Here is a 14,355-nt window from a genome sequence, read left to right as displayed (position 1 = left end):
TTCGTTTTCTGAATGTTAATGGCTGTCTATTAGAGTGCTGCAGCAAAGACAGCTAGTTTCCCTGCATAATTTGTACTTTCTTCCATAGAGGCTGTAACTAGGTCATGCCTATCCAGCCAGGAGTGTCCAGCCTCCTTTGCAGCTAAGTGTTTCACGTGGCAAAGCTCTTGTTAATGGAATGCAGCAGAAGTACTAGGTTCCTTTCTGGACTGTGCAATCAAGAAAGTGGCTGTTAACACTCCTTTCCTCCTTCTCCTGGGGCAAGGATGGTGACAAGTGTAAAGAACTTGGCAACCACACGTTGAAGATAGCAGAGCTCTGCCGGCTAAGTCCCTGAAAGAATTCACAGACCACAGTCTCTGCCCCTCCAGGCTGGAATACACCCCCTGAACAACTTTGTTGGAAATAAACTTCCATTATATTAAGTGACTATCTTTGAAAAGAAGTGAACCTGCCCTAATTAATTAGTTATGTTCTTCAAAACTCAGATACCTAATTTTCCCTCCAGGCTCTAGTCTTGGTGTTATTTATTTCTGTATCTGTTTCATAATTTATTAGCTTTTACTCTGTAAAATTTCAAACATACGAAATTAGAGGAAATCATATAATGAAGCCCTATGTTCAAGTCGCTCAGTCGTGTCCAACTCTTTGCAGCCCCATGGACTATAATCCACCAGGCTCCTCTGTCCATGGAATTTTCCAGGCAAGACTACTGCAGAAGGTTGCCATTTCCTACTCCAGGGGATCATCTTGACCCAGGGATTGAACCTGCGTCTCCTGTGTCTGCTGCATTAGCAGGTGGATTCTTTACCACTAGCACCACTTTAGCCCCCTAAAGAGGCCCTATGCTGCTAAATCACTTCAGTTGTGTCCGACTCTGTGTGACCCCATGGATGGCAGCCCACCAGGCTCCCTGTCCCTGGGATTCTCCAGGAAAGAACACTGGAATGGGTTGCCATTTCCTTCTCCAATGCATGAAAGTGAAAAGTGAAAGTGAAGTTGCTCAGTCGTGTCCGACTCCTAGTGACCCCATGGACTGTAGCCCACCAGGCTCCTCCATCCATGGGATTTTCCAGGCAAGAGTACTGGAGTGGGGCGCCATTTACAATTATGATATTCTGCAAACCTCGTCTAGTGACCACTACCAGAGAAGTACAGTGAGGTAATTATACCTCAAGAGAAAACTGCTGAGTTGCCTTGGGCATGTGGCCACCCGCATTAAAAGTCAAACCTTTCAGTCTTCCCTGCATCAAGTGTGGCCCTGTGGCTAAATTCCAGCCCCAGGAATGTAAACGAAAGTGTTATGCGGCAGCTTTTAGAAAGTGTCCCTAACAGACAGTCTGAGTTTTCTTAGTCCCTTCCCCCATTCTGCTCCCTAGAATCTGGAAAGATGGCTGGAACTCAAGCTGCCACCTTGAGACAATGAGGTGGAAGGACTTGCTAAAGATATAGAGTTATCAAAATAGAAGGCACCTGGGACTATGATACCACAGAGGAATATACTGGCCCTTGAACATCCCTAAACTGTGTTTATCAGGCCATTCCTATTTCCTGTATGTGTGTGTGTGCGCGCGTGCCATTTCTTACATATTTATGACCATTTCCATGTCATTGGCATCCTCTCTCCCCAATTGCTCTCTCCTCAATTATTTTAAAGCAAATCTCAATCTCAATCAACATATCATTTCACTGGAGACAGTTTAAATGCCGTGTAAGAAATCTCTTCTGCCTTTCCTGGAAGCCAGTGTTTTCTGTGAAACTGTGGCTATGCAAAAAGCCAGTTCCCCACTGCTTGACAGCATATGATGAGGACATCATGAACTGTGAGGTTAAGCTCACCCGCCAGTGTGAGAGGCACAACCTATTCACACAGTGTACCAGAATCTACCTTTACCCCATTCAAGCTAGAAGTTTTGAGCCTATAAAAGGAACTGGCAGGGTTAGGCAGCTTGCGAGTATGGAGTGAGAACTAAAGTCAGATGACTTGGATCCTAAACGTCTAAACCGTGGTCTCACTAGCTGTCTGCTATTTACTTAATTATTCAGATCCTCACATTTTCTCATTTATAAGATGAAAACAATATCTATTCTACCACTGGACTGATGTAACAAAATCAGCTAAGATTTTTTAAACTATGAACTTTATATGATGATCCATTTATAACATGGAAGTAAAGATAAGCTAAATTTTAAATTCTGACTTAATATTCTCTTGCAGAGTAGAATTTATAGTCACTTAAGCTACAAGAAATCCCATCGCAAAGAGTCGGACACAACTGAGCGACTAACACACACACACACAAGCTACAAGAATCAATGAAAATCAGGCGGTAACTTCATCAGCCCGCCAAGATGGCAATGCAAGCGGCCAAGAGGGCGAACATTCGACTTCCACCAGAAGTAAATCGGATTTTGTATATAAGAAATTTGCCTTACAAAATCACAGCTGAAGAAATGTATGATATATTTGGGAAATATGGACCTATTCGTCAAATCAGAGTGGGGAACACACCTGAAACTAGAGGAACAGCTTATGTGGTCTATGAAGACATCTTTGATGCCAAGAATGCATGTGATCACCTGTCAGGATTCAATGTTTGTAACAGATACCTTGTGGTTTTGTACTATAATGCCAACAGGGCATTTCAGAAGATGGACACAAAGAAGAAGGAAGAACAGTTGAAGCTTCTTAAGGAGAAATATGGCATCAACACAGATCCACCAAAGTAAACGTTTTCTGCATTTTCACTTTGGACTAAAACCCGTGAATGACCACCACTATTTTTTTTTTCTTTAAATGCTGAATATTGTGATTTCTTATTTGAGATTGAAAAAGACCCACTTGAAACTGATATATGTTAGAATATATTATGTTAATAAACTTATAGCTTTGGGTAAAACATGTCAGTGTTTTCTCTTAAAATTTTTCCTGTGTTATACCAGGAAAAAAAGATAATAATAAAACAGCAGTTGAACCATATCAAGAATTATTCAGTAGTAGGTGGTCCTAGAGACTGAGCTTCTTGAGAATTTGGAAGAAGCAGTCCTTTAAGATGGAGAAAATGAAATGAGAAAGGGGCGGCTCTTCCTTTTGATATCCTCAATACTACCAGTGACCAATCCAGTGCTTAGCCATCAGGGGAACTTATTAAGAGTATTGTTACTTATTGAATGTCTATTAATAATGAAATCTACATAATAGTGAAGGTAGGTATCCATTTTGCAGATAAGGAAACCAAAGCTTATCATGTTGAGTGAATGAATAAAATATTTTTGGACATCAAAAAAAAAAAAAAAGAATCAATGAAAATCAGTGTTATTGGTGGGAGTAAGTACTTTTTCTTAGTAGTTTATTGAATCTGAATCAGCACCACCATTCCATGAAAGGGAAATGATATTTCAGTTTGTTCATTTCTAAATATGTTGCATCTGACAAAACTGGACAGCAGTGAGCTCCTGCAGGGAAAACAGTAATTCAGCTTACAATCTAAGCTGAAATTTTCCCTCAGTCACTTGCCTTCTCCCTTCCCTCACCATTTTCCAGATTTTGACCCAGACAGTTCTGGATATTCTGGGATATGGGGATTTCCATATCCTAACGACATCCCCCAGACACCAAAATGTCTCTTTCTGCATTATTAAGCTCAGTTCCACCAAGTCACTGTATTGGGCAAGGTTGGTGTTGCCCAGGAAAGAAGTGAAGCAGTTGTTTTGCTCAGTGCAGCTGTGGGCTTCCTGGAACTGGTGATGCCTGCTCACAGCCTCTGACCTCTCACTCCGGCTTCCTAGCCTGCACTCTAATCTCTGATCTTGCCTCTTGCTCTCCTGTATGTCTGCTTTCCTCTTCATTTGCAATATTCCAGTAACATCATCACAGAACTATTTTTAAAAAGGAAGTGTACAATAATTCACGTGAAAAATAAGTAATATCTTTTCTCCTCTCCTGCTGAATCTGTATGCAATGTTTTTCCTTTCTGGTTTCTGATTTTAAATTACAAGTACCTGGTAAGCTAGAACATCGCTGGTGACCCAGATGGTAAAGAATCTGCCTGCAATGCTGGAGAACCAGGCTTGATCCCTAGGTTGGGAAGAATCCCCTGGAGGAGGGAATGGCTACCCACTCCAGTATTCTTGCCTGGAGAATTCCATGAATGAGGGAGTCCATGGCGTCACAAAGAGTCGAACATGACTGAGTGACCAGGACACACACACACAACACAACTGGTAAGCTAGAATATTTTTGTTTTTTTAAACCTTAAATTTAGTTTTATCATTTATAACTTTTTATTTTGTATTAGGGTATAGCCATTAACCTATGGTTTTTCCAGTAGTCATGTATGGATGTGAGAGTTGGACTGTGAAGAAAGCTGAGCGCCAAAGAATTGATGCTTTTGAACTGTGGTGTTGGAGAAGACTCTTGAGGGTCCCTTGGACTGCAAGGAGATCCCACCAGTCCATTCTGAAGATCAGCCCTGGGATTTCTTTGGAAGGAATGATGCTAAAGCTGAAACTCCAGTACTTTGGCCAGCTCATGTGAAGAGCTGACTCACTGGAAGAGACTCTGATGCTGGGAGGGACTGGGGGCAGGAGGAGAAGGGGACGACAGAGAATGAGATGGCTGGATGGCATCACCAACTTGATGGACATGAGTCTGAGTGAACTCCGGGAGTTGGTGATGGACAGGGAGGCCTGGCGTGCTGCGGTTTGTGGGGTCACAAAGAGTCGGACATGACTGAGTGACTCAAATGAACTGAATGGAACTGAACTGATAGCCATTAACAACATTGTGATAGTTTCAAGTGGACAGAGAAAGGACTTGGCCATACGTATACATGTATCCATTCTCCCCTAAACTCCCCTCTCATCCAAGCTGCCACATAACATTGAGCAGAGTACCACCTGCTATACAGTAAGTTCTTGTTGGTTATCTATTTTAAATATAGCAGTGTGCACATCGAATAGTTTTAGATTTACAAGAAAGTTGCAAAGATAGTACAGAGAGTTCCTGTCTGCCCCTCACCCAATTTCTCCTACTGTTAGCATCTTACATGAGCAAGCTACCTTGGCACAACTGAAAAACCAACATTGATATACTACTATGAACTAAACTGCAGACTTTATTTGAAGTTTACTAGTTTTTCCTATAATGGCCTTTTTCTGTTCTAGTATCCCATCCAGGACAACACTGTGCATTTAGTCATCATGTTTCCTTAGCCTCCTCTGATCTGTGACAATTATTTAGGCTTTCCTTATTTTTCATACCTTGACAGTTTAGAGAAGTACTGGTCAGTTGCTTTGTATATATCTCTCCCAATTTGATTTTTTTTTCTGTGTTTAGACTGGGGTTACAGGTTTTGGAGAGGATGACCACAGAGATGAAGTACCATTCTCCTCATGCCATATCAGGGATAGATACTATCAATAGAACTTATCACTAGTTGTGGTAACCTTGCTTACTTAGTTTAGCGGAGGAGCCTGGTAGGCTGCAGTCCATGGGGTCGCTAGGAGTCGGACACGACTGAGTGACTTCACTTTCACTTTTCACTTTCATGCACTGGAGAAGGGAATGGCAACTCACTCCAGTGTTCTTGCCTGGAGAATCCCAGGGACGGTGGAGCCTGGTGGGCTGCTGTCTATGGGGTCGCACAGAGTCGGACACGACTGAAGTGACTTAGCAGCAGCAGCAGCCGCAGCCATGTTTCTTCACTGGAAATTAACTTTCCCCCTTTCTCCATACTCTATAGAAGCAAATGAGTAACTCAGCCCATATTCAAGGCAGGAACACAGATTAAGCTCAGCCTCCTTGAAGGGAAGTATCCCCAACAATTATTGGATTTCTAATAAAAGAAAGACTTGTCTTCTTTCTCTTTTTTTTCACTTTTTCAGCCATTTATTTTTATCAATATGGACTTCTGGACATTTTTTTATACTTTGGTACAATGCTACATTATTTTTGCTCTCAAATTCTCCCAGCTTTGTTTTGGGAGCTCCTGCAAGTTGGCTCCCATATCTCCTTGACATGCTTCATCCTTTTGTTTTTTTGAGTACAACAGCATGCTTCATCTTATATTTTCCCTGTCCCAGCTTTAGCAGCAGTCATTTCCCAAAGGAGCCTTGGTTCTTTTTATTAGAGAATATACTGGAATTTAAAATCTGGGCACACTGGGCATGCTTGTTGCTACTGGGGAGAAACTTTAAAAATGTATTAAAAAATTTTTTTTTAATTTGGCTGTGCTGGGTCTTAGTTGCCAGATGTGGCATCTAGTTCCACAACTAGGGATCGAACCCAGGCCCCCTGCATTGGATGCATAGGGTCTTAACCACTGGACCACCAAGAAAGTCCCTAGAACTAGAAACATATATATTTAAAATTGTGGTTGTTTTAGTATGAGGCATTTGCCTGTGCTTTATAAACTCAATTATGAAAAACTAATAGGCAAAAATCTAACCTTACAAAAAATGAATGTGACAGTAGATTGTATTTATATGAATTACAGAAAGGTTCTCATCCCATTAAAATAATCTTAAGCAGAACAATCCCCCTAAATTCATTTAAAATATAATTCAATCTGACTAAATTTGATCTGAGCATAACTTTTTGGCAATACACATTATCTCAGTTCAGTTTTCCTAGAAAAAAAAAAAAAAACCTGAGGCAGAAGCAAACCTTACCTACCACGTAAAGGTTTATTGGTGGTGCAGTCTCAGGGCAGCAAGAGTGAGGGTAAAAGAGAAATGAGGCATGGAAAGAAGCCCCCCTGAAACACAGAACAGTCCATGGAGGGAGGAGAAAGAATTTATCTGTTGGACTTCTTGCTGAAGCCCAGCCCTCATCCTCAGGGGAAGCTGAGAAGTTGATGATGAAGATGGAGTGGTAGTAGCTACAAGTAGCAGAAGGGACGGGCATAAGTGGAAGCCATGTAAATTTGCTGAGGTGCATAACTAGGTCTGGTTACACACACATGGAGCAAAGCAAGATATATGCCCAGGGACTTCCCTGGTGGCCCAATGGCTAAGACTCCAAGCTCCCAATACAGAAGGCCCAGGTTTAATCCCTGTCAGTGAACCAGGGGGGCTTCTACAGTGGCTCAGTGGTAAAAAATCTGCCTGCAATGCAGGAGCCACAGAAGACTCGGGTTTGATCCCTGGATTGGGAAAATCCCCTGGAGGAGGAAATGGCAAACCATTCCAGTATTCTTGCTTAGAGAATCCTGTGGACAGATGAACCTGGCAGACTACAGTCCATGGGGTCTCACAAGATTCAGATACCACTTAGCAACCAAACAACAACAACATACCATCCTTAATGCCCAGCTAAATAATATGCTCTCTGCTACTGCTGCTGCTGCTGCTGCGTCACTTCAGTCGTGTCCGACTCTGTGCGACCCCATAGACGGCAGCCCACCAGGCTCTGCTGTCCCTGGGATTCTCCAGGCAAGAATACTGGAGTGGGTTGCCATTTCCTTCTCCAGTGCATGAAAGAGAAAAGCGAAAGTGAAGTCTCTCAGTCGTGTCTGACTGTTAGCGACCCCATGGACTGCAGCCTACCAGGCTCCTCCGTCCATGGATTTCCCAGGCAAGAGTACTGGAGTGGGGTGCCATTGCCTTCTCCTACCCCCCACAATTTCTTCATTTCAAGAATGTTGTATAAATGAAATCACACAGCATATGACCTTTAGAAATTTTCTTTTTTATTAGATATACTTGGTTTTAAGTCCTGGCTCCACCAGAGAACACTGATCAGAACAGTTACCGAACTTCTGGGAGCTTCCGTAAGAACTGAAATAGACACACAGTTTGTTGTATTTGGTTTTATCTTATCTCACAAATATTATAATAATGGAGTGGTAATAAAGACTTATTTGCATAATTTACATTTAATAGATTTTATTTTTTAGAACAGTTTTAAGTTTACAGAAAAATTGATTGCAAAGTGCAGAAGGATCCTGTATGCACTTCCTCTCTTCTGTCCAGTATCCCTTAAAATTAACATTCTCCATTAGTGGTTAACCTTTGAACTTCTGCTGTATTAGAAATGAAGAGTAGGACAGTACTGTTGTGGCAAGGTAACCTTTTGACTCCCAATAAATAGCAGTGTTTTCCTGGGAATAGAAACAAAAGAGAAGTCTTGGTATGGAGACAGATAACATGAGACTCCAAATTCTATTACACAAATAGGGGCAGGGTCGTTTAAAATTTTCTTTTCTTTCTGATTTTAAAACTCTTGACTCATCTTCAAAGAGAAAAGGAATAGAGGTCATTACAGATATTATAGCCAGCTCTGTGATTTTATACTTGTGAGGACTAGTTTCAAAGTAAGTTCTCGATTCAATTCTTTGAACTAAATTGAAAACGAAAACTGCATCTGAGAGGACGGACCAGCATCTGAAGAAAGATGATTGAAGTTCTTGTGGTGACTGTCACGGGAAGATGTCATAGGGCACTAAGTATCCATGGGAAGATTTCTGTCTCTACCAGTGAGACACCTCCGTTTCTGGGACACATTGGTAACCCCCCCTCCCCCCGAGAGGTGTTTTGGCAGTGTCTGTCAAATTTTCATAGGGGCCCAAGGAAATCCCCTTCAGTTTGGACTCAATCTGGAAGTTATTTCTTTCTAAAAGGAACTGAGCTGGTTACAAATCTCACTGAAAACCTCATGATAGGCGAGCACAGAGATGCTGGCCAGAGGCAGAAGCAAAGCTGTGAGTGTGGCAAAGGGGCTGTACAAAGCCGGTGCAGGCTCGGCACCCTGTATTCAAGGAAAGCTATGCGTCCACAGCCGAGGTCCGGGGAGTTGTTCCAGTAAATCTGAACTTTGAGCAACTGCCGATACAGATTCTGTAAACTCTGTTAAAGGACTTGTCAAGTGGCTGTTGTTCCTGGGCAAACAAGTATGTGGCAAAAACAGAGTCAATTATTCAGAGGAGGACTGGTACAGCCCGGACAATGTAAGAAGTGAAATCCAGTTGAGAACAGAAACATTTCCTGAGAGTTGCCTAAGAATGCCCACCACTTCTTTAGTGAAGGCAGGATACCAGAACCCCACTGCGCAGTGTCTGTCCTGTAGTGTTAGGTGTGGGTATAATTAATGAAAGGCATGCATTTTCTCTGACTGTGATTCACTCGGTTTCAGGTAGTCTTTTTATTGTTTTTATTAAGCCCAAGTGAAAGAATCCCAGTATTGTTATAGCCATCAGGGCAGAGTGGATGCAAACAAAACTTGCGGTCAGCTGCCTGAATGAGGTGACCAGGTGGACAGTTGCCCCGGCAGCGTGGTGCCTGGGCGTTCTGTTTGGTGTGCTGCCTGTTTACAATGGCACTGGGCAGGAATTCATGTTCATATGGTGATGGCCCCACAAGAAAGGGCCACTTTATGTTTTGTCTGTTCCATTCCAAAAAACAAGTAATTTTCAAGCTTTTGTACTCTAAAGCACTGGTTTTCTAACATAACCATGCCGAATTCCCTTGAGTGTGATCAGAACTTTGTTGGGTCCCACCCTCAGAGATTCTGATTCAGTAGATGGGAGGGAACCCAAGAATTTGCATGGTAAGCTTCCATTCTGTGGAGCAGCCAGATAAATTTCTCATTCCTCAGGATGCTGAACTTAAAACTGGAGAGGTTATTGCCAAGTGACAGGAATGGCAAGGTGCGTGTTGCACCTGACCCTGCTTCCTTTCCTGCACCAAAGCCTCTGGGATCACTCTTCTGTGCTTATCCTTTACTAACACCCACCTCCAAATCAGGATATCTAAAATGGGGAATTCACTCCCCTCTGTTATTAATTACTCTCTTCTCTTTCCTCTAGTTCCTGTTGCTAATATATGTATAAGAATAATAGATAAGGGACTTCCCAGGTAATCCAGTGAGTAGGACTCTGAGCTCTCAGTGCAGAGGGTCCAGGTTCAATCCCAGATCAGGGAACTAGACCCCACATGCTGCAACTAAAGATTCCATGTGCTACAACTGGGACTTGGTGCTGCCAAATAAATTAAATAAATAAAAAGTAAAAATAATGAATAATATACAGCAGCATGCAACTGAGCCATTGTATTTCAGGAGTTCAGGGAAAGACTCATGGTGGAATTGAAACATCAGCTGCACCTGGACAGAAGGATGGCATCTGGCTAAGCAGATGGGAGACAGCGTACATTTCACACACAGGCAGCATCTCGGGCAAACTCAGAGGTAGGACAAGTGGAGAGACAAGCCTGAGAGGGGTGTGTCCTGGAGACAACTAAAAGCAAAGATTGAATAGGTAGGGTGGGGCTAGAGATCCTGGCAGGTTTCAGGGTAGATTTTGTAAGACATGGGAAGACAGTGAAGGCTTTAGAGTGATTAAAGTCCAGCTTTGGGCAGATTAGTTGGGCAATGGAGTGTGCAGGATGGCTTGACAGTGGAGGCCATCTAGCAGGCTGTTCTGGAAATTTCAGATCTCTGCAAGCCAGCAGCAGGTTCTTTCTTAGAACCTGAAAGTAAAGTGTTAGTTGCGGCTGTCTCTTTGTGACCCCATGGACTGTAGCCTGCCAGGCTTCTCTGTCCACGGAATTCTCCAGGCAATAATACTGGAGTGGGTAGCCATTCCCTTCTCCAGGAGATCTTCCCCACCCAGGATCAAACCTAGGTCTCTTGCATTGCAGGGAAGCCCAGGTTCTTAGAACCAGACATGCATCCAATTCACGATCGAAGTCATCCCTGGATGTGACCTCAGCGGGTCAGGGCAAGCTGAGCCAAATCGTGTTTTGCTTAATTTCTCATATTTAAACTTCCTAAAAATCACTTTCAGTTACTTTCAATACTTTGCATGTAAATGTTCAAACTGATTTAAAATAAAGCCTTACCTTTTTTTTTAATTAAAATGTTTCAAGCCTTAACTTTTTAAGCTTAAAAGTCTACTCTTTTCATTTCATAATACTGGCTATTGTTTCTAAACCAGCCTTTGATTTCTTTGCACCCTCTCACTTTCTCAGTCCTCCAAGGTTTTCTTTCCTACCTCAGTAACCTTTTCTCCTCCTTTTGATAATCCAAACCTAAATTATCTCTACATTCTTTTTCCTGGCTTAGTTTAGAGGCAGCTTTCGCCTCCTGATCAAATTCACTAAAATATACAGTGGCAGATGGTTCTCCCCCTAATGTTGCTTCTACTTAATGATTCCAGATATATGATTCATAGATTATCTCAGAAAAAAAAGGATATTTTCCTCATTTGGATAAGGGAATATGAGCACTGTTCTCTATGTTATATGTGTAATCACATTTCTCTGTTGTACTGATGAAACGTGAAACAGCCACTTGTGGTTCAGTCTTCATTAGCAAGATATGGTCCAGGCCTCAGGACCTTCACAGAAGAGTAGGGTGTCTGCTACACAGGCTGTCTCGGTGCTCCTGGCAGCCTCATTTGCCCTCCAGTGTCAGCCCTGCGGGCCCCACTGCCCTGACATCCCCCTCCCTCCCAACACAGGCATATTCTGGGTTGCTCCTCGATTCCACTCTCAGTTACTGTCACGCCACCCGGCTCGCCCAGCTTACCCTCTTCCTGGGCCCTCAAGCAGATATGCCTTGCGTTCTGTATTCCCCAGGGGCTCTGTTCTTTATCACTGCCCCTTCCCAGGAACAAAGCATGAGCCCTGCAATCTCAGAGACGCCCCACTGTGCTGCCTTGTGGCTGTGCTCCCTTTGATCTCCTCCAGTGCCCCAAGATCAAGAGTGTGTGTGCCTCAACTCTCTCTGAGAACACGCAGAATCACGAATTACGTGGCAAGGTTTATACGGCCGATTTCATAAACTTTGCGCAGTTTTTAAACTCATGGTTTCCACAACCATAAAATTTTGTCTTTGGTAATTTGGAAATGATGGTGAGGAAACCCCACCCCTCCTGTTTCTTACCACTCTCCCTGGAGGCTTTATATGCAGCCTCCATGTATTCAGGAATGGAGTTTCTGAGGCCCTCATTCAAAAATCAGCTGAAGCTCTCAGCACCCCAAGTACCATCAAAATATCTAAATTTCCAATGTTCACAAACTAGGTCCCATTCAAATGTAACTTTTGAGCATCTACTCTGTGCCAGGCACTATTCTTGGTGCTTCGCTGATATAAGTGAACAAGGTAGACAAAATCTCTGCTCTCAGAGAATGGGTGTATAAACAATTTCAGACAGCGATACATGCTATGAAGAAAATAATACCTGGTGATACGATAGATAGTGATGGGGATGCTGAGGGAGGCCTCTCTAAAGAGGTGAAATTGATGTGTGACCTCCATGACAAGGAAGAGGCAGCCATGAGAAGCCCCAGGCAAAGAATGCTCTAAGTAGGAGGAGGGTTTGGTGTAAAGTCAGCAGTGGGAGGGCCAGTGAGCCCAGAATGGAATGTAACTAAGAGATGGGGAGTGATGGGATATGAGATAAGGGATCCAGGTAGGGATGATGTCATATAGGGCCTTGTGGGACTGGGTGAGGAGACTGAATTTTATCTGAGTACTATAGGAAGCTATTGCATGGTTCAACTAGTGGGAGATCATGATCTACTTAACTTTTTTGTCTTTTTTCATTAGTGTTTTTGAAAACTGAGATAGGATGTATATAATGTGTTACTATTTTAAAAGTGTATAATTCATTGGTTTTGAGCAGTTCACAATGGATACAACCATTACCACTAATTCCGGAACATTTCCACCACCCCCCAAAGAAGCCCTGTACCTGTTGGCAGTCATTCTCCTTGTCCCTTTCTCCAGTCCTTGGCAAAAAAATTGTCTAGTTTCAATATCTATGGATTTGTGTCTAATATAAACTGAATGATATAGCCAATTGTGTTTAGCTTCTTTTACTTGCATTATGTTTTCAAGGTCATCCCTGTTGTAGCATGTAATAGTATTTGATTCCTCTTTATGGCAAAATGATATTCCATTGCATGTATATACCACATTTTGTTTATGCATGCATCCATTAATGGACATTTGGACTGTTTCACTTTTTATCTTTTATGAATAATATTGTTATGAACATTTGTATACAAGTTTTTATATGACTATATGTTTTCATTTCTCTTCAGTATATACCTGTATGAATATATACTTTATTTCTCTTCCATATAATTGCTAGGTTATATGATAACTCTTGGACGAGGGGTATCTCCTCACCGCCGCCCCTACTGATCTTGAATGTGGAGTAGCTCCTCTCGGCCTTCCTGCACCCAAGCAGCCACCGCTCCTTTTCCAGATGAACTGGATGGTGAGCACCGATTTGCCCACGCTGCCTCCACCGACCACCACCAGCCGGTACTTCTACTGGCCGGAGCCGTCCCGCCAGCCGGCCGTGGTCATGGGGACGCCGCCGAGCCCAGCCCGGCCACGCGGAGCCGCTGCCCGCCTTAGGCCTGGCTCTGGGGACATGTGCGGCTGACGGGCTGCGGGTGAGCCTCTGCGCTGTGGTTCCGGGCGCAGGAAGCTGCTGGAGGGCCGATCAGGATGGCACCCACACATCTCTTCAAGAAAATTAGAGATACCAAGGGAACATTTCATGCAAAGATGGGCTCGATAAAGGACAGAAATGGTCTGGAGCTAACAGAAGCAGAAGATATTAAGAAGAGGTGGCAAGAATACATGGAAGAACTGTACAAAAAAGATCTTCACAACCAAGATAATCACGATGGTGTGATCACTCACCTAGAGTCAGACACCCTGGAATGTGAAGTCAAGTGGGCCTTAGGAAGCATCACTGTGAACAAAGCTAGTGGAGGTGATGGAATTCCAGTGGAGCTATTTCAAATCCTAAAAGATGATGCTGTGAAAGTGCTGCACTCAATATGCCAGCAAATTTGGAAAACTCAGCAGTGGCCACAGGACTGGAAAAGGTCAGTTTTCATTCCAATCCTAAAGAAAGGCAATGCTAAAGAATTGAAGGCAATGCTACCGCACAATTGCACTCATCTCCCACGCTAGTAAAGTAATGCTCAAAATTCTTCAAGTCAGGCTTCAGCAATATGAACCATGAACTTCCAGCAGCCCAAGCTGGTTTTAGAAAAGGCAGAGGAACCAGAGATCAAATTGCCAACATCCGCTGGATCATGGAAAAAGCAAGAGAGTTCCAGAAAAGCATCTATTTTTGCTTTATTGACTATGCCAAAGCATTTGACTGTGTAGATCACAATAAACTGTGGAAAATTCTTCAAGAGATGGGAATACCAGACCTCCTGACCTGCCTCTTGAGAAATCTGTATGCAGGTCAGGAAGCAACAGTTAGAACTGGACAAGGAACAACAGACTGGTTCCAAATAAGAAAAAGAGTACATCAAGGTTGTATATTGTCACTCTGCTTATTTAACTTACATGCAGAGTACTTCCTGAGAAATGCTGGGCTG

At 43.0% G+C, this 14,355-nt stretch overlaps 1 protein-coding gene across 1 annotated transcript; it reads left to right on the top strand.

Annotated features, from left to right (window-relative positions):
* Positions 1–2,333: 2,333 nt before the first annotated feature.
* LOC138087743 (splicing factor 3B subunit 6) lies at positions 2,334–2,827 on the top strand. The gene has a single exon (XM_068983085.1). It carries the CDS (start codon positions 2,353–2,355, stop codon positions 2,728–2,730), a length of 378 nt encoding a protein of 125 aa, XP_068839186.1. The 5' UTR covers positions 2,334–2,352; the 3' UTR covers positions 2,731–2,827.
* Positions 2,828–14,355: the final 11,528 nt, after the last annotated feature.

The sequence above is a fragment of the Capricornis sumatraensis genome, chromosome 1 (genome assembly GCF_032405125.1).
Source record: "Capricornis sumatraensis isolate serow.1 chromosome 1, serow.2, whole genome shotgun sequence".
NCBI classification, from domain to species: domain Eukaryota; kingdom Metazoa; phylum Chordata; class Mammalia; order Artiodactyla; family Bovidae; genus Capricornis; species Capricornis sumatraensis.
The sequence above is the reverse complement of the archived record's forward strand: the minus strand, read 5'-3'. Positions and strand labels throughout refer to the sequence as shown.

What these genes read in the sequence shown, in the direction of transcription:
- LOC138087743 (XM_068983085.1), top strand. Translation starts at nt 2,353, where the DNA reads ATGGCAATGCAAGCGGCCAAGAGGGCGAACATTCGACTTCCACCAGAA.